Source organism: Venustampulla echinocandica (genome assembly GCF_003357145.1).
Source record: "Venustampulla echinocandica strain BP 5553 chromosome Unknown scaffold_1, whole genome shotgun sequence".
Taxonomy (NCBI): Eukaryota; Fungi; Ascomycota; class Leotiomycetes; order Helotiales; family Pleuroascaceae; genus Venustampulla; species Venustampulla echinocandica.
Window position 1 is genome coordinate 1,813,276 of NW_022474206.1, and position 19,960 is coordinate 1,833,235.

The following is a 19,960-nucleotide window of genomic DNA, read 5'->3' on the forward strand; positions in this document are numbered from 1 at the left end:
ACTTTGCACTCAGATAATATACTTCAGGTCGATTGCGCATATATTGTTGCAAGGATATCTATGTTCATAGGACTGTGTCGCGGTACCAAGGTCTCCACTAGACAGCGCCCGCCGCGAAGCCGTCATCGTCTAACCGTCTCGAAACAAATCATGCTTCCACAAAAGAGGCAGTTTTTAGAGATCAATTCCGACAATGGGAGTGAGACTTCAAGCTACGTTAGGTCCAACTCAGCTGGTCTTGCTAGATCGGAAGGCTCAGAGCCGCCCTCATTGCGACCTTCGGTTTGTTTTGGGATGGTAGGTTGGTATCTCCGAGGGGAAGTTGATAGGAGCTTTCTATTGTACCACCAACTCGGCCAAATGACAAAGACGCTGATAAGGTGTCCAGATCCAAAAGTTAGAGATTATGCTCTTAGATTGCTCCCTCCCAATTTCTGAAATCGAACAGGAGGCAATGAGAGCCTACGATAATTTATACTATCACTTCAATCTTGAGCATCATGACGGAGACACCTTTGTAGCGTGCAGTCAGGGAAATCTGATTGCTTCCTGTAATGCACTCTTAGGGGAAGCATTCAACCAAATTTCGCATGAAGTGAGGCTCGATTTCGACCTCTATGTCACGCGTCAGTCATGGGCCAAAGCCGTAACCTCACAGAGAAAAATGAAGGATGGCATTTTATACGCCAATATTAACGTTTTGGGGGATATCTCTCTATGCAAGACCGTAGGAAACTTATTGTCCGCATATCGACTTTATCTCCAACGCCCTCTTCATCTCAGTCCAGGACAAATTTACCAAAACCCTCACCACGTCACATTCCCAGGCCTTGAGCCACGTGTATTGGATCAAGAGGGAGAAGAGGGTAATCGGACTCATTTTGAAAAGGGCGAGGAGATCGACCCGATAGAGAAGGACAAGAATGCCATGAAAACTGAGTTTGCTGTTGTTTTTGGTTCCCTCGTCAGATCACAGTGCTTGGGCGAGCATGCGGCAAACCGGAGGATCAAAGCTGATCTCCTACCGTAAGCAAATAACACTTTCAAGTTCTTATCACAGAAGCGCTTTTTGACATTGATTATTGTAGGCATCAAAAAGAAGCCCTAGACTTCATCACGCAACGAGAGTCTGGCCCGATACCAAGTCGCTTCTCTCTTTGGAAGGAAACACCAGATACGTATGATGGAAAAACTTGGTCAGTACTCTTCTAGCATTCCGAATTGAATGCCAACTATGATGCATATAGTTACGAGCACGTAATTACAGAGAATAAGACTTATGACAAGCCTGTTGAAACTGGAGGCGGCATTTTGGCAGATGACATGGGTCTAGGAAAGACACTGACAATGATTGCTACGATCGTGGCGACACTCAACGACTCGACAGCATTTCAGAGCGCTTTTCTAACATCAACGCCTGCCGAAGTCAACGATGAGGCCTCTATTTATCGAGCAAGGGCAACGCTAGTTCTTGTGCCTTCACAAAGTACGTATTGCGTAGCCTAATCCAGGTTGTATTATCTCCGATTAATGTCTAGATTCTAGTGCTACTAAAATCTTGGGCTGAAGAGATAAGCAAGTATGGAAAGCCTATCAAGTAGACGTAGGTGCCCAATGTTGATTGATATAGGCACATCTACGGTGGCCTGAAAGTCTGCGAGTATCACGGTCGAGGCCGAGAGTCGAATCTCGAAACCATTGCAAACTGCGAAGTTGTTCTCAGCACTTATCATACCCTGGTAATCGAAAGCTCAAAACCTGCAAGTCCTCTGTTCAAACTCAATTGGTTCAGGGTTATTCTAGACGAAGGTTATCGCCCTACCCTAGACAGTGCTTTTTATAAAACCAGCTGACAACAAGAATATAGCACACACCATTCGAACGTCCTCCACACTGCTTTTTGATTCAGTGAGACGGATCGAAGCCAAGTTTCGCTGGTGTGTTACTGGCACTCCTGTTCAAAATGGCTTGGAAGACCTGGGTTCGCTAGTAGCGTTCTTACGTGTGTCCATGCTCGATACTAGAGTTGAATTCAAGCAGCACATCATTGATCCATTGACGCGAAAATTTGGAGCAGGTTCATCCAATTTGCGAGTGCTACTGGATTCAATATGTCTCCGTCGCATTAACAAGCTTCTCGACCTGCCTGGTGTGGATGAGATCTGGCATGATGTCAAATTGTCGGACGACGAACGGCGGCAATATGATGCGGCCGAACAACACATGTCAAACGAGATCAAACGCCAAGTCAACCTAGAAAGATCTAAGCGTGGTTACTTTGGGATTTTGGAGCTCGAAATGCGTCTCCGCCGAATGTGTAATCATGGGACATTTGAGCAGCCTCGATCGGAGTACGGAGACCTAGCAATAAACAAGAATCCGGAAGAAGCAGACTGTACCAACTGTGACTTCTGCAAGATTGATTTGGAAGATGAAATGCTGGTTGGGAATTTGTGCAACGGGCACTACACAGCCTGTGGTCATTTAATCTGTTCCAAATGTCTCACTCACTTCGAGCAAGCTCTTGCAACAGCTAAGAGCGCAGCAGAGCGAATGTGTCCGCTGTGTGGATCCGAGCTGACGGCAGACTACCTCGTGGATAGAGCTGAGGCTTTGGTGGGACGAAAGTTGCTACAATCAACCGCTTCTTTCCGACGTGAGGGAGTATCTTCCAAGATAAACGCTCTCTTAGCAAACATTGAGAAAACTAGCTCCCAGGACAAAAGGTTTGAACCCTGAGCAATACGACTGAGTTTAGCCAGATATCCTAACGGCTTCCAGCATTATATTCTCAGGATGGACGCTAACACTAGACCTCATCGAACGTCATCTAAAAGATAGAGTTCAGTTTCAAAGAATAGATGGCACCACCTCCCTACCTATGCGGAACAAGATCCTGAACGATTTCCGCAAAAACAGTAAGATCCGCATTCTGATGATGACCACCGGAACAGGCGCCGTTGGGTAAGTTTCTCTCCTGGATTCCTACCCTTCCACGAGTATGATTAATGATCCTGATTATGCAAAACCAGTCTCAATCTCGCAGTTGCAAGCTGCGTCCACATTTTTGAGCCTCAATGGAATCCGATGGTAGAGGCTCAGGCCGTTGCCCGCGTCATCAGGCTCGGGCAAAAGAAGCAGGTGTCTATCATACGATATATCGTGAAAGGTACCGTAGAACAGGTAAGTTGCATGCGCCCTAGTGTTGAGAGACACCTGGCTAATTAGTGTACCAGACTATGCGTTCGCAACAGCAGCGAAAATTGGCTCTCGCGAACCTTGGGTGGAGCAAGGCGACTTGACGAATAAAGACGTCCTTGCCCTTCAGAACCAGAGACTCAAGTCCTCACAAGGACTCGCGACAACTGACAAAATGAGTAAATTGAAGTGGATAGGAAGAACAATTTCATAGCCAACTGCTTGAGCTCGATTACGGGAGGGGTTGTGAAGATCATCTATCAAACATTAATTTCTTTATCTTAAATTACATAATTTCTGTGATTATTACCATGTTAAAGATATCTTAACTGTCATTTGTTCTAGCATTGCCATTACCATCCCAACAAGAAACGCCATGGGCCCAGTATCTCCCCACCAATCCCTCACACTACCGCTTGTCGTCAACCTCGCATAAGTAGCCGAAGTCTTAGATTCTAAGCAGGGAGTCTGATGGGTTCGATGTTGATTTATTAGGTTACATAAGGCGTCTAAGCTGACTAGGCCCATATTCTGGAGACAGAGGGGTCATGGGTAACTAAGCGGCTGATTATTTTCGCTATTTAAGAAAGGCGGTGTTCGCGACTCTAGTTTTATAGGCAAAGGGCGCAACATGCAGTCTTGCGGGTCATTTTATCGTTGCTATTTGTTATATATACTCCGGAAAATAGTTTCGTGTTTTCTGTACTATCATCAAAAATTCCAAATTTCTCCTGCCTGCTTAAGACTTTTCAGGATATACTGCCTCTCATCCTTCTAAGTTCTATGTTCCTCCACACCCCTTACTTGGTCTCTTTTCTCGTGATATTGCTTCTGCTATTCGAGCTTGGGACCCTAGTCAACGAAAAGCCAGTGCTTGAGCGCTTTGAGTAGAGCCCCTCCTAACGTTCTTAAGATCAAGCGTGCTATTATATGTCGCGACGTCTAAAAGAGCAGAATTCTCTCCAGAACAGTAATCTTTGAAGAGGACGCCGCTAAATTTGCTCATCTCCCACTGGCCATTTGCAGCTGCTCGTCTGAGTGGCACCTATTTAAGGTTTGATCTCGTCCCTGACTATCCGAGTAGTTTGTTATATTACGGAGGGCTACATAACATCGTAATATTCGGACTTAGAAAAAGGAATTGGCGCAGAGAAGGGAAGCGTCCGTGGATTGACATTCATCAAGCTCGATCGGGCATTAACTTGCAAAATTTTGTCCAGAACGCAGAGATACTGGGAAAATCGAGAGTAGGAAGCAAAGAAGGTATTAAAATCTCCGGCGACTATCTTCATATGGAGATAGTCAGAAAAACGATCATGGATGAAGATGTGCTTTTTATTGAGCTCATCGTGGAGTCTAAATCTAAAACCGGTACTTTTACGTTTCGACCTGTCGGCCTTTTGCAGTTGAAGAGTCGAGGCATTAACTGGCCGGCCAGGCCTGCTTAATATGCTTGGGCCTAGTTAATAAGTCCGGATATTTACAAATATGCCACTCATGATACTTTCTATAACAAATATGCAACTATATCATCGTTTTGTGACAAATAACTATATTACCCCGGTTGTAATCGGTGTACAGACAGATGTGGTCAATGGCGTTGAGATTGGTCGAATTGATGGGATAGAGACAGAGAGGAATTATTTCATTTTGGATTCAATTGATTTATATTGTGCTACCTCCGATTGGGGTGAGATCGGCACAATTGAAATTCGTGCAGTTCAAGGCAAGGAGACGTGGATCAAGACAGAGAATATGTAAGGCGACACGAAGGCAGATTTGATAATAAACGATGTGTAAAACGAAGCCCCTCAGCAAATAGAGCTCCAAGCCTCAAGTTTCCGCGGTATTTCGTTCAGTGTCGACCAAGCTTGCAAAGCATAGAATTGAGATCTAGATATTAACTTCAAAATAGCGAGAAATAGCTAAAGTGGTCCCGGAATGATAGACGGTATGAAATTTAGACGCACGACACGACCTATAACTCCACCCAATCTTCCCCGTCGTACCCGCTAAATAATACCTCATAGCCCACAAGGACCAAAAACAGCCAACATACTCCATACTCCGTACGTAATATCAATCGCCCTAAACATTACTCCCGACATTCCTCAGCTTAGCGAAAAAGGATGCCCGCCGACTACGCCTGCTGGAAACAGTACCAGCCTCGCTGCCATTATCACTCGAGCCCGAGACCACAGATGCGGATGAGGAAACAACGCTGCCGCTAGGCACTCGCCCTCTTCCGCCATTTCCAGCCTGTGGGCCCCCATTCGCATTCCCACTTGCTTGATTTCCAGCAGCGGTGGGGGGTTGAGGAGTTGGTCGTCGTTGGCTCGCCAGGTCACTCGAGAGCGTAGAGACTGAGCGAATTGAGTATTGCGACAAAGACGGGGCAGTCCTGTAGCTTGGCGGATTAGTTGAGGGATTTCGTCCCAAGTTCTGGGCGTGAGCGCCGAACGGATTTAAGCTTGCTGAGACTATGGTTGTGTCGCTGACAACGCTACTTGCATAACTTGAGGGAGTTTTGGTCGATGACCATCCGACAGAGGATAGATCATCCCCGATTATGTCTGCACGATGGAGGTGTCGGGGGCGCTGCGCGAATCGAGACACCTTTTGATCTAATGTAAGTATGGGATTGAAAAGCTCGATATGGGCGAAAAAGCTGCACATAGCGAGATCGAAATGGAGCTTTATGCTTACATAATTCACCACTTCACGGCGGCCTCCTGCCTCATCTGACAAAAAGCGGAGAGCTGAGAGAGGATCGACTGCATCCCTTGCCTAAAGTATGTGAGCTTTGGTGGGACAAGGAATTGAGAGGGCAAGACTATTGGGAGCTTTACCTCGAACGACATCAAAATACCGTATAACTGTTGGAGGACTGCGTACACACGGGTTGCCGGACTCCATTCCCGATCAAAGACGGGATGGCAAACGCGGCCATGCTGTACACATGTCAGTTTAGATATGGAGGCCTATTCTGCGCAGTCTCTACCTTGGTTATATTCGGATGTAACATCGGAGTGATGAATCTAGCTGACGGTGGTTTTCTGGGAAACTCGGGCCCAATCTCAACATAGAGGAGAAACGTTCCTCTGGCGTATGGTGAGTCTGGCGGGCCTTGCATAACCACCTTCCAAAAGCCCATATTGCTCTGGCTAACGTAAATATCCATATATTTATGGGGGTTATCAACCATTGCTTTTATTTCGCTGAGAAGAATGCGTGAGATTCCTCCAGCCGTAGCAGTTAATGTTGACGCATTGCTCAATGTCGTTGAAACCGAGTAGACAGAGCCCGCACTCCCGCCTGGTCTCCGAGACATGCGGCTCATGAATTGTCCCGCATCGGCCAGCGCAATGAAATAATCTTCCTGATTAGGGTGTGGTCTGCATGGAGGGAAGTTGTATGGATCGGACATATCTGCAGCCTTTGGCACGAAGATACTCCAGTCCAAGCTCCCGTTGCACTTGACTCTAACGATATCTGGACGAGTGCGTATATCTGAGACAGTCTCCAAGAGGAATATCTGGAACAGGGCCTGCTGAGTTAGTGGCTTAAAAGCATACCCTCCGGTATTTTTTGCGATTTTGAAAAGTTCGCGCGTTTCCGAGCTCCCAATTACGATCGCGTCAAGCACAATATTCCGTTCATAAAGCCTTGAAGAGATCTCGAAAGGCACTGCCTTGGAGTTGTTGTCGCAGCCATCGGTAAGAAGTATGATCCGACACTTTGTCTGTGGGTAACGATGCTGCAACTCTACCAGCATTCCAGATGCTCTGTCGAGCGCGTCAAAGATGGCCGTATTTCCAGCCGCCTGAATTCCGTCCAGTTGATGGCTGAAATTTAGGTGTAGGGGTGTGAGCGGTTGATTGGTCACCACAGACCCTGCAAAGGTAACAAGTCCTAGGTAAGTTGAAAGATTCAAAGCCGAAATTCGAAGAGCCTGGTTTTTGAAGAACTCCTTGACTTCGGTGAGACGACTGGGATTCGAGCCCAAGGCATTTTGGTTTAGAAGCCAACCATATGGCATGGCTGAGGCCATACTTGAACTAGTATCAACACAAATGATAATCGCCTCCTCGGGGGCACCGAAATCGGCAGCTTTTGTCCATTCCGTCCAGGCATCGAGCGCCCAGCTAAGAGTTCCCTTGCGTTGTAGTAAGATAGGATCTAGCTTCTGGGACAGAAACTGCCCTGGATTACCCGGTAGCTTGGTCCTCTTTTCAATAGCGTTCCATGTGATGAACGCCCTCTCAGCACACTCCATGTCTTCATGATCATATCTGGAAACATATCCGGTTGCACTTAATGTTATGACCGGGAGTTCAGCAGCTAAGCAAGTCCCGATTTGCAGAGGTCCTATCATGCGAAAAGCTTGATCCGAGTTTGTAGTGTCTATCAAAGTCCCAAACTCCTTTGGTTGTAGCAGGGCCACAATTTTGTGATTCCAAAGGTCCTTCCAACCGCCGACGGAGTGGAAGTAGAAGTCCCACGGCCGAGCGGCATTTTCATGGATGGCGAGGCCAAGCAATCGACACAGAGCACTGTCTTTAATCTCGCAACTGACTAAGAAGGTCTTTTCACGGGGCCCCGTCCCCGGTGCTAATGGCAGGGTAACTTCGTTGAAAGGTAGGAAAGTCGGTGTAAGACTACGATTATCCGCAGCTTCTTCGATCTGTGCTTGACGTATCAGTTTCTGTGCGCTGCTGCGCAGAAGAGATGCCTCAGAACGCATAGAACAGATCCAGTATGTAATTTGACGAGATGCTTCAAGGAGATTCTCGGAGGATGGACAAATCTCAGATGGTACCATCCGGCGGCATATCGCGTGAAATGCGGACGCAACTAGGAGAAGGGGGCCAACAGGTGCTTCACTGCCTAACCTCGATTCATGAACAGCCCTGAAAGCAAGTAGGAGGGGTGGGAAATGAGTAAGTTCCCAGAGCACCTCAATAATTCCATCTAGGCTGCAATTTCCCCGTTCAATTTCTTTCAGTAATATCTGGAGGCTTGTGATGAACGTGCTCATGCCTCGTATGGTAGAGTCAAAGTTCCACAGACTCTTGGGGTCGTTGGACGAAGAGAGGTGGTTGAGGGAAAGCCGTCGTTCCGGCCCAACGAATTCGATGAAGATATTGAGAGGCCCACGCCGGTTCCCTTTCAACCCAAGATCGCTCAGGGTGGCTGGATTGTTCAAGGCATGTAGACTACACTCCCGGAGGAAAAGATTTAGCCTCGTCGGGTTTGTGCATGTGCCTTGAGGCGAGGAACCGCATAACCGATCTACGGCAATCATATAGAGGTCATTCAAGGTAGTCCCACTGGGGATAGGGGATCCGTCGACAGGAAGTTGTCGAAGACAGGAATTGTCCAATGCGGCTTCCAGGGTAATCCATCGGATATAAACCACTGAATCTTCTCCATGAGGTGAATGGCCAGTGTTGGGTGCTGTAAAGGATATATTTGAAGCGGAGAGGTTGGCTGAAGTGCCTCCCCCTTGGGACTCTAGGGAGGATGATGATGGGTTGACGAGGGGCCTCAGACCGAAAGTATTATCGGCAGTAAGATCCATAACATCAAGGAGTAGATCATCGGAGAATAGGACTATCGGGTCGTTGCCAATGGTTTCCAGAAGCGTGTCCTCCGGGGTACCATTAACACCAATCTTCCCAGCACGGCGCAAGGCTTGAATGTGAAGCTCATGAACGTTGGCATCCTGAGGCACAGGCACAAGAAACTTGGTTCCGTTTGGCAGTCGCACAAAGACGCGAGCGAGGTCAGGACTTGACGATGATGTGATTGACGAGGGAGCGATCGTCCTCGGCGCACCTTGAGCGAAGCCGATCAGATTTACTTCTGAGACCGACCTATTATCAGCCGAAGCAGCGATAACGGACGAGGAATCCATGGTGCAATACTAAAGAGCTTCGAAGATGGCCTCAAATGAAGAATGATGCGAGACCTAGTGGTAGGCAGTGCCACGGAAGCACCTTCAGATATTTGGAGAATAGGCAGCCAGCTCTGAGGCAGTGAGGCGAGCACTAATCTTTAGTACATCTTCTTGGCTGCAAGGCTGACTCAATATCAATACCTACCTTACCTAAGTGCTTAGGGCCTCAAAGAGAACGAGACGCAGGGCCGGCGTGTAAACTACCAGGTAGCTTGCAGAATGCCAACTTCCGGTGCTTGCATAGACTGGGAGGCTCTGTGCCTTTGAAGGGCAGTCAAGGCGGAGGTCACGGTTGAAAGATGAGCCGCGCGCCATGCACAACCTCTCCAGAGTCCAAACAAGGAGATTAGAGAATCCCATAGTTAGGAGCTCATGTATAAGAAAAGCAGCAATTGCAGTGAATCCTGTCTTGCAAAAAGACGAACATGGCCGTGATTGGGGGTCGACTGCGACTCAGCCTCACTAGAAGCCTTCACGTGGGCAGCCTTTTGATGGCTGTGTACCTCTAGGGACTTTGTACTACCTAGGTTGTTGGCGTAAGCACGGCGTATATAAGCACCTGCAGTGGAAATATTTCAAGGGGAAAGAAAGCAATAGTAGAGAAAGGCTTCACACTTCTAGGGTGAGTTCCTTGGTGAATATTGCTCCGTTGCTTCAAGATCATGAACAGGAGCAAGAACAGACAGAGCAGCCGTCAGCGGCAGTTCTCCAGCTTCTGTAGGTCTGGTGATGCGGATTGTGGCATAGTGTCCTGATCATAGCTGTGCAGATCGAACATAGCATCTTTGTTACGAAGTATCGTGGTTGCAGTGATTTCTGAGGGGAGTAAGCAGCGACAAACAAACAACCCGGCAGTGGAAATTTGGGGTTGGCAACTCTCGGATCCGCAATATTAATGTCGACGCTAGTTTGTAGCTTTGCATGTTGAGATCGGGCCCCAAGGATCCCGTAGAGCATTGGACAACCACATTCTTTGAATGCTACAAGGAGAGATTTGATAGAAGCTGTACTTCATATTCGAGCACATTGTGATTGCGAGGTTCAAACAGGACCAGTTGGCTTTGCTTTGTCGCTGACACACAGTTTTGATGTGCATCACGTGATGTACACACTGCGTACGTACCTACCTTAGGCACCTTACCTATGGGGGCAGTCCCCGCCCCAAGTGAAAGCGAGAGGTACAAGGGAATTGGAAATTGGGAATTTGGTAAGCCGCTCTAAAAGACTTTTTGTACGTACTAGGTAGTAACATAATAATGATTTTGGGAGCGGCCAGACTTTATGGCTCGTGGCCGGTGGAGTAGCAACTTATTAATTCGCTTTAGGTACCTAGGTACCTGGTCCGAGGTGCTCGTATAAATAATATACTACGAAGCACGTGCCGCACGCGCTTCGAACCGAGCGGAAGTCCCTATCTGGCAATCCGCCAGCCAAAACGTGGGGAACCCGGGATCGCGTGGACTTCCGGGGGAGAGGCAAAAGGAAGGAGGCAACAACAACTGCGAAGTAAACACCGTTGAAAACACTAGAATCGGCCAACTAGGCCCCTATCTACCTTAAGCGGCAACGGCGAGGTGTATGTTTACAGCTTCTATACAATAGACAACATTGGGCAACGCCGGAAGAAATGCAGCCCGCGCCCTGCGCCGCTATCGCTGTCGATCTTCAACCCCGCATATGATTTATTACTGAGGTTACAACGCCCATCATGCGCTCACTACCCACGACACCCTTAGTGCATTCTTGGGTCTTTGCCCATGTACCCAGCTATCAACGCTACCCACGCCATCAACGCCATCAACGTACAACCCCATCGCCCCCCAACCCACACCGCGGTCTGGCGTCTAGAACCTGGCTGAAGGTCCAAAGCCAAAAGCCCTGCCGCCGGCAATCCCTTCCGCCAGCCCATACGTAGCTCAGCACCAGCACCCCGCTCCAGTCGAGATAGAGGTTGAAAGAGGCAATCCGGGCGCTCTGCGAGTCTGCGTTTTCTTCTCCGGATCGTGACCAGCGTCTCTAGTTTCCAGCTTCCAGTTTCTAGTTTCCATCTTCTCTCTCTTCTCGTTGCTCTTCATTATAAAACCTCTTCGTCGTCCTCGTTCTTCGATCCGTCAACCGCACCCTTAGCATCAAGTATACCTAAACCACACAACCGCACCACTCTCCTTCTCCCACCCCTTTCCCTCGCTCTCTCCCCCAAACTTGAACTTGAACTTGTGCGATCCCCCCATGTCTCCACACGCCAACTCCACCATGCCTCAAGCAGAGACAATTCCCGTGCAAGTAGGGACCGCAAAGCGGCTCACCGAGTTCAGTCTCGCGGACAAAGTGGTGCTTGTGTCGGGTGCCGGACGGGGTTTGGGTTTAGTCCAGGCGGAAGCTCTTTTGGAAGCCGGTGCTACAGGTATGTGCTGCATGCCCCTTCCTCACCTGTTCCTTGTTTTTGGTATTGGATGTTTGAGTGTGCTGTTTCAAACGAGGGAGCTTGAGGCGTCCAATGCACATTTAAACTATATCATGGAGACGAGGAAAGAAATCACATATGCACAGAATCATCTACTTACACTTCTGTTTCTCATAGTCTATGCCCTTGACCGTCTCGAGACACCCTCCAGCGACTTCGCCAGAATCCAAAAGCGTGCTGAGCATGAGCTGGGCACATCCCTCACCTACTACCGCGTGGACGTACGAGAAGTTGAGCAATTGAACAGCATTGTTGAAGAAATCGCAAACAAGCATGGAAGACTAGATGGTTTAATCGCTGCAGCCGGTATTCAACAAGAAACTCCTGCATTGGAATATACTGCCAAAGACTTTGATACCATGATGGGCGTTAATGTCACGGGGTGCTTCTTGACTGCACAGGCTGTGGCAAGACAGATGATTAAGTTTGGGAATGGAGGAAGCATTGTGCTGATTGCAAGCATGAGTGCGACAATTGCTAATAGGGTGAGTCTATTCTGCTACTTTTGTCTTGTCTCAGCGTCATAATTTGTCGTTTGTTCCTGGAGGGCATTTCATGCGCTACATTCATCCACTCCCCCATCTCAATAGACATTCGAACCAAGCTAACACCATTTTTCAGGGCCTCATCTGCCCGGCTTACAATGCCTCCAAAGCCGCCGTTTTGCAGCTAAGCCGAAACCTGGCCAGCGAATGGGGCCAATACGGCATCCGTTGCAACACTATCTCGCCTGGCTACATCGTGACCGCCATGGTGGAAGCACTCTTTGAGAAATTCCCTGAGCGGAAAGTAGAGTGGCCCACCCAGAATATGCTCGGGAGATTGAGCAAGCCAGAGGAATACCGTGGCGCAGCAACATTTTTGATCAGTGATGCTAGCAGTTTCATGACCGGTAAGAATCCATGTGGTGGTCATTTGGCAAACTATAACTGATATATTTGACGCTATCTAGGTTCGGACTTACGAATGGATGGAGGCCATGCTGCGTGGTAATGGAACCTTTATGATGCGGGTTTGGACGCTAGTCTATCGGTTGGGGAGTTCATTAATTATAGTGTTTATCTCCAGGCGTTCTGTATATTTAGAGACAATGAGCCAGTAGTAATGATACATGATCAAAATAATCTTACGTCGACTGGGTCGATTTCTTTTCCACTTATACAATTATACCACATTACCCAGATCCATCTAACGCCAAATATTACAATCCACGTCGTACACATCGTTCCTTAATAGACATCCTCACCGTGCAACACCAACAACACCCCTCCTCCCAAGCCTCCCTACAACCCCCTCCTTTAACTCCAACGTCCTTTCGATCTGCTCATTCATCATCCCCCGCTCCCTCATAACCAAAACCTGCTTCAACGTAAACACATCCACAAACTGCCTTCCCTTCGCGCCACGTTTTCCAATCTCTTCAAACTCCCTTTCCGCCTCCTCCGCTAACCTGTATCTCGCGGTTAACAAGCTAACTGCTGGGTTTGAGGACGCTGATGGGAAGACAGATTGTGAAGGCGTCGAGGCGGAGGGTTGGAACGATGATGGCTCTTGTTGTGGGTTGGTGGAGGAGGCTGGGGAATTAAACGTCGAGGAGTTGGAGAGTGTGGGATTTGGTTGTACGGCGCCGAGTTGTTGGAGACGGGCTTGATAGGCCGGGTTAAGATCTGGGTCGGGGGCTTCGGTATTGATTGCTATGTGTGGGAGAAGTGTCAGCATTAAGCTCTGCTTTTCTCATGTATTGTTTGTCTTCGTGAGCTTTCGCCGGAGGAGAAGTGGTGGAGGGAAGAGGAGCCACAGGATAGGAAGGGCACGAACCCGCGTCATCCGGTGGTGGAGCTTTGGAATTTGGGTGTACAGTTGATCCTATTCCCCCAGGTGCAATTGGAGCCGCCGCATCTGCTGGTGAATTCGTTGCGGACGAGCTTGTGGTTCGAGGGGAACGGGTAGGGTATTTGCGGGCTGCGGGTGTGGGTTTCGACGAGAGTTTAGACGCTGCTTTTCCGGCAGCGCCGGCGGCTTTTGAGCTTGAAGATCCCATTATGCGGAAAATTTGGATTTCAACCCGTTAGGCCCGTGGTACGGCTCGAGGAAGCTGGTGATATCAATAACGTTTTGTTCCGGCGGGGGCTTATGGGCTTGTTCATGCCTTATATTATCACAGCATACAGGTGTGTTGGCCTTGTGCGCAAGGCGCAAACTCAAGAGGATTGAATGGCGGAGGTTGCTGAAGACCCAATGATAATACTGTAATGGAATAAAATCCTATGGTACTATAGTCGGAACTCCTATCTGTATCAATTCAAAATTATGCACTTATAGTATTCAAAATAATCCTTCATGATTGCGTGGCCCTGGTGAGATGCGCACCCCAGTCGCCTACAATCAGAGCCAACATTCTGAACTAATGATGCTGAACGATGGCGCTGAAAGCCTGAAGTTCAGCGGCAGCTCGCTGAACATTGCAGGAAGCAAATCCTATGATTTAGGCTTTGGAAGCTAATATTTAACGTAGACTAACGCCAGCCCATTTCAGGGCGAAGCGAGCTCCAGAAACCAATCTACTCCCAATCATATATAGGGGGTGTTCTAACTCTCTTCTAACTGTCTATAATCATGGCCATATATTTCGACAGTATGCGATAAACTCCTCTGTCGAGGCCCTTGAGGACAGAAGAAGTACGCGAAATGCACATGTTCCAAAACCTCAGAGCAAGTCTTTCCGTCCCCGGATAACATTTCGCTCATTTCCTCTCTCCTCTCACATTTGCTAGATGACTGTAAGAGAGAAGTTATGAATAGATGAGACCTAGTAAGTCGTGTACATAGGTGGTTATACCAAAAAGGGGTTGATTGTCGACTTGTTGCCTCTTTTGGTGTATGCTGACGCTAATTGTATAGCAAGCGATGGATTGCCCAGGTGGATTATGTGTTCTAAAGCAAGTAGTGCATCCAAGGCACAGATCCATACATTTCCCAGATGTCTCAGGGACATAGGACTTTATTTTCAACCCTTCATGTCCCAATTGCAGCCTGACTGGCCCGCAAACTACCAACCACGGTGAATGCCAAAATTGGAGATATGATATAAGAGATCTAGAAGGAAGTTAGTCCCTTTAATTTGAGTACATTTCCAATATGCGCTTCTCTCCTTCAGATGGCATCGGCAGACCACAAACCCATAATAGATAGTGGGAATAAGAATAATCAGGACTCACTGTAAGCAGCTTTGAAATCTTATGCTGGTCTTCTTCACCCGCATTACTAACTTCTACCATTGTAATAAGTTTCATAGCCGGCGGCCCCGTGGGCATAAGCATCATGGCAAACCACAGCATCGGATCGTCGCCCAGAAAATTTGTCTTCTTTGCCAAGAGATAGATGACACTGATAGATAGGATCGGCCACACAACAAATCGCACCATAAGAACAAACGCTGTGGTGAGCCAGGGCGTATTTACGCTTTCTCTGGGCGAATGGCCAGAGTCGGCATCTTCTTTGGTACGCTTCGTGGCGTTGTATAATGACACGCCAGCGATCACCACGGGGAGAGGAACGAACAAGCTGCCGATATTCTGAAAAGAAGCAGTTAACCATGCGCTGAAAATACCACCATCTTCTGTATGATTGAAGAAGGCACGATGTAGCACTGGCACCATGCCAATAATAGTACCTAGTACGGCGCCAAGTAGGGGAGCGTTGAGAAAGTCGTACAGGAAGAGGAGCCACCACTGTGTCCTCTCGCTGATGCCCAGCCACCGTCTCTTGCTGATATATGATGGGCGACGGTCATATATAATCGTTTTGATAGATGCTTCCTGCGGCCGAGTAGACGGGAAGAAGGACGTGGCTGCCAAAGAGCTGCGTCGTCGGGGACCTGGGGATCCTGAAAACAGCAGATGGGTGCGATCCGTTGGAGAAACAGGAACATCATCGTCGGCATCGTAACCTCCACGCCTATCTCCATTTTGCTCCTCATTTTCCACACTTTCCTCTGGATCACCATCTTTACTGGACTCGGAATCACTCGGCGCCGTTTCCGCATCTACCAGTCGCGGCCCAACGGCGAAAGTCAGACAGCTCGACACCGTCGCAAAAACCAGAAAATAGCTCTTTGCTCGCTCAATCGCGTCTTTCGTAGACTCATCCGTTACAATCAGATCAGTCAAAATGCCCGTCTCATCTAAGGACTGAATAAGCAGCAAAGGATAACTCGTCGTGTTATTAAACATTATCGCAGCGGTAATCCAGTCAGGCATGCCAAGCAGGAGATGCGCGGCAACGCCGATTAAGAAAGACACAATATGCGCGACGAAGGCCCAGAGGAGGATAATGAGATAACGATGCGCGGAGCCGGAATGCAGCTCAGAGCCTATTTTCGTCAGGAGAAGTGCCGGGAGAAACATCTTGACAGAGACCTTCGAGATAGATTTCGCAGAATGCGAGTCCAGGAGCTTGAATCGCGCTGCGATAGCGCCATAGAAGATGACCAACAGGACTGATAAGCTAGCCTGGATGGCAGCCAGGAATGAATTGAGGAGCCCCGCCGTTTGCACCATATTTGCGCTGTGCTGGTAGAAGGGAAGTGGTTGGGAAATCGAATGTGAGGTTTTGAGGTAGACATTCGTTACAAAAGTACAATGTGCTTGTCAGCCCGGGTTGAAGCTAAGGTTAGAGTTGCGTGTGCCTGGACCTCGTATTTCGTCATCAAAGGCGTTTTGACGAATTGCCCCCACAAACAAAGCAAATTAGACCCGGGGGTCATGTCTAGTTACTAGGTAGTTAAGCTTCCCGGATCGTGGCTTACCTAGGTAGCTTGCAAAGAGAGCCAATATCTTGGAAGTTCTTGGCCACCACAAGATACTCGAGTACTGCTTAAAAACAATCGAGTTTGGAGGAAAGGGACGGAACGGGTAGGTTACTTTAAGTGATTGGAGCATCCGTTGCTTTCTAAAGTCCAATAACTAAATGAAGCAGTGCTGGGCTACTGTAACTATAACGTCGAAAAAAACCACGGTAGCTAATCCATATGGCTGCTTAAAAGAACGAACTGTATGCCAACTTAATTAAATCTGAGTGAGTGAGTTTGGCGATATGTTTATCTCTTACCTTTGCGTTGATTCGAAATGTGTATTGCTCCAGAGGTAGACAAAACTGCTCTCTGAATTAATGTAAGCTATATCCTATTTCTTTCCACTCCAAAAGGGTGTAATGACTGCATTGGAAAAATAATTATGCTAGGCCGCACTCAGTCCATGGCGGACTAGAAAATTGGTTGTGTCGGTTATAAGTTGGGGCGTATTTGAATATTCTCCATTTAATGACCTAGAAGATTAATAGGTTCCTGGTCACTGGCAATTTACAGGATCAGGGGCAGTGATCAAGGGTTGCGTTTTTGTTCATTAATTGACAGGTAATCTATATCTTCTGTCAATTTTCATTTAAAACATTTATATCCTGCAAGGAAGCGTCCCACTCATACCTACGCTCCGCCCAATATAAGTGAGAGACATTATATCCCATTAACTTCCGGATTGTAATGTGCTCGCTCATACTTCAACGCCATTCTCTCCAATCCAACATTATTCATAAAACATATAACCCATAGTCCTCTTTTCACATGGGTGCACGGCTAAAACTCTTTCATGCTCCACAAACCATTACTTCTCACAGTAACTCGATAAGTGGATTCTCTTGTCCATCATTTCAATACGCCGTACCATAACCTCCGCTACTTGGTCCCGGTGTGGGATTCGGTGCAGGTGGCCCAGTACCGCTTGAGCTCCCATATCCACCTCCAGATGCTGCCGGTGCGGCTGCCCCTGAGCCGCCGACCGCAGCCCCAGTTGCAGCCCCAGTTGCAGCCCCGGCAGCACTACCAAGTAACGGTCCACCAGGACAGGCACATTGATCAGCTATCATCTGGCATGTAAAGCATCTACACCTATGCCTTAATCTCCACCAATATAGTGTGCTGCCGATAAGCAAGAGTAAAGTGATGACAAAGAGAATAAGAAAGAGGATGAAAAGAATGAAGTAATCTCTGCACGGCTTGCATGGCTCGATGACTGGGGTTGTTGTTTCTGAGGGGTGCGGCACGGTGCTGTTGCAGGAGCCTGTGACGGTGCTCGTTACGGTTATGGCGCTGTTGTTTTCAGGGCCTGTGGGTGTGGCGACTGAGGTTATCGTACTGCTAATTCCAGACTGTGTGGGAGTAACAGAGGTTATACCGGTTTGGACAAGCGTGGTTGTTGAAGTTATAACACCATTATTAGGCTGGGTAAATGTGACAGTAGAGATTATAGTGCTGATCGGTGGTAGCGGGTTACCAGGGCAAGAAGTGCAGCTGTTCGTGTCTGATGGCCCAGTAGTAGTATATAGTGTGCTATATACTATTGTTGGTGAGCAGCTTACTGACGATAAACAAGCTATTGCGGGAGGGCATATCGATGGTGTTGAAGATGAGCAGCTTGCTGGGACAAAGACAGTGGCCGATGTGCATGCTGATACTGTCGGGCAGGAAATTGGGGATGGAACTGTAAACGAATAGCAGGATGACGCAGACTCCGTTGATGTTATTGTTGTTGGGACCAGGATAGGCGAATTAGAAGATGTGCAGCTTCCACTTATTGTAACTGTAGAGGGCACGCACGTCGTGGGTAGAATCGTTACCACAGACCCCGCGGGAGCAGTTGTAGTCGTGGTAAAGATGCTGGTACTAGTGACGGTAGTTGGAGGGAAGAAAACTGGAGGAAGGAGTTTTGTTGTTGTGGATTGTATGCAAGGTGTTGATTGCGTGTAAGGGCAAAAGCTGGGACATTGATACGTCCTCGAGGTACTCTGCGTTTTATTACAACAGCCAATTGTGGTTGTGAAGTTGCCATAGTTGAAATTTGTAACATGTGTTGTTCCAGCTTGGCATACCAAAGACGGAGGTAATGTTGTGGTTTGGATGCTTGTTGACGCCGGCAATGTTTTCGTAGTAGTAAAAGCTGTGACAGGGGATTTGTCCCTATATAATGTCTGGAGACTTGTGACGAAAGTCGTCTGATAAACAGTGACAAAAGAGGTAATCACATGCTTCCATTTTGTCTTAATGTCACTTGTTACAGTTATGGTAAAAGGAGTTTGCTCTATGCATTGTGTGACTAGCGGACGAGAGGGGAAAGAAGCAGTTGCGGCAGATGTGCCAACTGATGTGGGTGTCGATGGGACAATTGACGTTGACATGTACGACGGCGTAAACTGACTAGATGACTGGGCGATTGCATGAGAGGGGTATGGCGATAGAGCCGATGTACTACAAGATGTCGTAGCCTGAGGTACATATACCGGAGGTGAGACCACCACGTAGCTTGGTGCGGCCTCGGACGCAGGGGATTTGTATGGTTTAGAGCGTATCGGAATCGACGACGACTCGCAGGGACTCGACGACCCAGAGACGAGCGTAGTGAATGAACTTTGGGCTCCTGGTGGAGGGCGTGTTGAAGGTAGGATTGAGAGACTGTCTCGGGGTTCCGAGTATGATTCCTTCGTCAGATGTAGAGCCGTTTTTGAAATTTCTGTGGCATCGCAAGGAGTTGTAGTTAATAGCCCTTGAGAACTACCTCTGCTAGGACCAAGTGGCAGAGTTTCATTACGTCCCTGCACCGAAAGCCCGGGAAACAATGCGACCCATATTGCCAAGACCCTGATAATCATGGCTGACAAGTTATCATAGAAACTCCGCAAAGTGTTGATTATTCGCTGACAAAGTTGAAGAAACTCAAACTGACTAGAAACGATCCTCGGATTGTGCAAGGACAGAGAGGATTCCCCAAATAAACCGAGGAAAGAGATAATAAATCTTCAACTAAACGAGCGAAGCTTGGGTGTACTACGCGTAACTGATCAGTTCAGCCAGTGGGCACCTGCTCCTACATAAAGAAAAGACTAGAATCACACTAGCAACGCCATGCATTGTGTTTATTTTCATTGATCATGGAGGTGATAACGATTGTATGGTATACAGCCCAGGTAGCCACTCAGCCTGCAAGCCAAATCAATATGCACGGATACGGAACGTGAAGCTTGCCTTTGTCCAACGGCCCTTCTCAACAAGCAAATAGTGCACACTATATGCACAAAGTACCATAAAGTGACAGCAAATAAGGCGTTCTGGGAAGGGTAGCTCGCCCACTAGGCGCTAGACAAAGCATTGGTGAGATTTCCGTAGGGCGGACGACCCGTCTTAAAGCTGTGCTCGTGCATGAGTTGGACCCTAATGGGGTTGTGTTGCACTCGACAGGTGGAACATAATCAATCAGTGAAGCGAAGATGGTACTCGTACCAGCATAGCA

General features: G+C 48.0%; 6 protein-coding genes across 6 annotated transcripts; 2 read left to right on the plus strand and 4 right to left on the minus strand.

Annotated features, from left to right (window-relative positions):
* Positions 1 to 150: 150 nt before the first annotated feature.
* BP5553_03139 (uncharacterized protein) lies at positions 151 to 3,302 on the plus strand (the record flags this gene model as incomplete). The annotated part of the gene is made up of 10 exons (XM_032011762.1): positions 151 to 282; positions 389 to 1,026; positions 1,089 to 1,196; positions 1,248 to 1,486; positions 1,546 to 1,579; positions 1,631 to 1,809; positions 1,868 to 2,726; positions 2,782 to 2,964; positions 3,033 to 3,183; positions 3,237 to 3,302. The coding sequence occupies 10 exons, from the start codon at positions 151 to 153 to the stop codon at positions 3,300 to 3,302; spliced, it is 2,589 nt and encodes an 862-aa protein (XP_031871455.1).
* A 1,984-nt stretch (positions 3,303 to 5,286) lies between these two features.
* On the minus strand, positions 5,287 to 9,115 carry BP5553_03140 (Uncharacterized protein; the record flags this gene model as incomplete). The annotated part of the gene is made up of 3 exons (XM_032011763.1): positions 5,287 to 5,985; positions 6,048 to 6,149; positions 6,200 to 9,115. 3 exons carry the CDS (start codon positions 9,113 to 9,115, stop codon positions 5,287 to 5,289), a joined length of 3,717 nt encoding a protein of 1,238 aa, XP_031871456.1.
* Positions 9,116 to 11,410: 2,295 nt separating this feature from the next.
* Positions 11,411 to 12,614, plus strand: BP5553_03141 (putative sorbitol utilization protein SOU2; the record flags this gene model as incomplete). Its single annotated transcript, XM_032011764.1, has 4 exons — positions 11,411 to 11,561; positions 11,739 to 12,106; positions 12,243 to 12,513; positions 12,574 to 12,614. 4 exons carry the CDS (start codon positions 11,411 to 11,413, stop codon positions 12,612 to 12,614), a joined length of 831 nt encoding a protein of 276 aa, XP_031871457.1.
* Positions 12,615 to 12,863: 249 nt separating this feature from the next.
* BP5553_03142 (Uncharacterized protein) lies at positions 12,864 to 13,662 on the minus strand (the record flags this gene model as incomplete). Its single annotated transcript, XM_032011765.1, has 2 exons — positions 12,864 to 13,315; positions 13,440 to 13,662. The coding sequence occupies 2 exons, from the start codon at positions 13,660 to 13,662 to the stop codon at positions 12,864 to 12,866; spliced, it is 675 nt and encodes a 224-aa protein (XP_031871458.1).
* Positions 13,663 to 14,636: 974 nt separating this feature from the next.
* Positions 14,637 to 16,180, minus strand: BP5553_03143 (Uncharacterized protein; the record flags this gene model as incomplete). The annotated part of the gene is made up of 2 exons (XM_032011766.1): positions 14,637 to 14,717; positions 14,840 to 16,180. 2 exons carry the CDS (start codon positions 16,178 to 16,180, stop codon positions 14,637 to 14,639), a joined length of 1,422 nt encoding a protein of 473 aa, XP_031871459.1.
* A 1,147-nt stretch (positions 16,181 to 17,327) lies between these two features.
* Positions 17,328 to 19,322, minus strand: BP5553_03144 (uncharacterized protein; the record flags this gene model as incomplete). The annotated part of the gene is made up of 1 exon (XM_032011767.1): positions 17,328 to 19,322. The coding sequence occupies one exon, from the start codon at positions 19,320 to 19,322 to the stop codon at positions 17,328 to 17,330; it is 1,995 nt and encodes a 664-aa protein (XP_031871460.1).
* Positions 19,323 to 19,960: the final 638 nt, after the last annotated feature.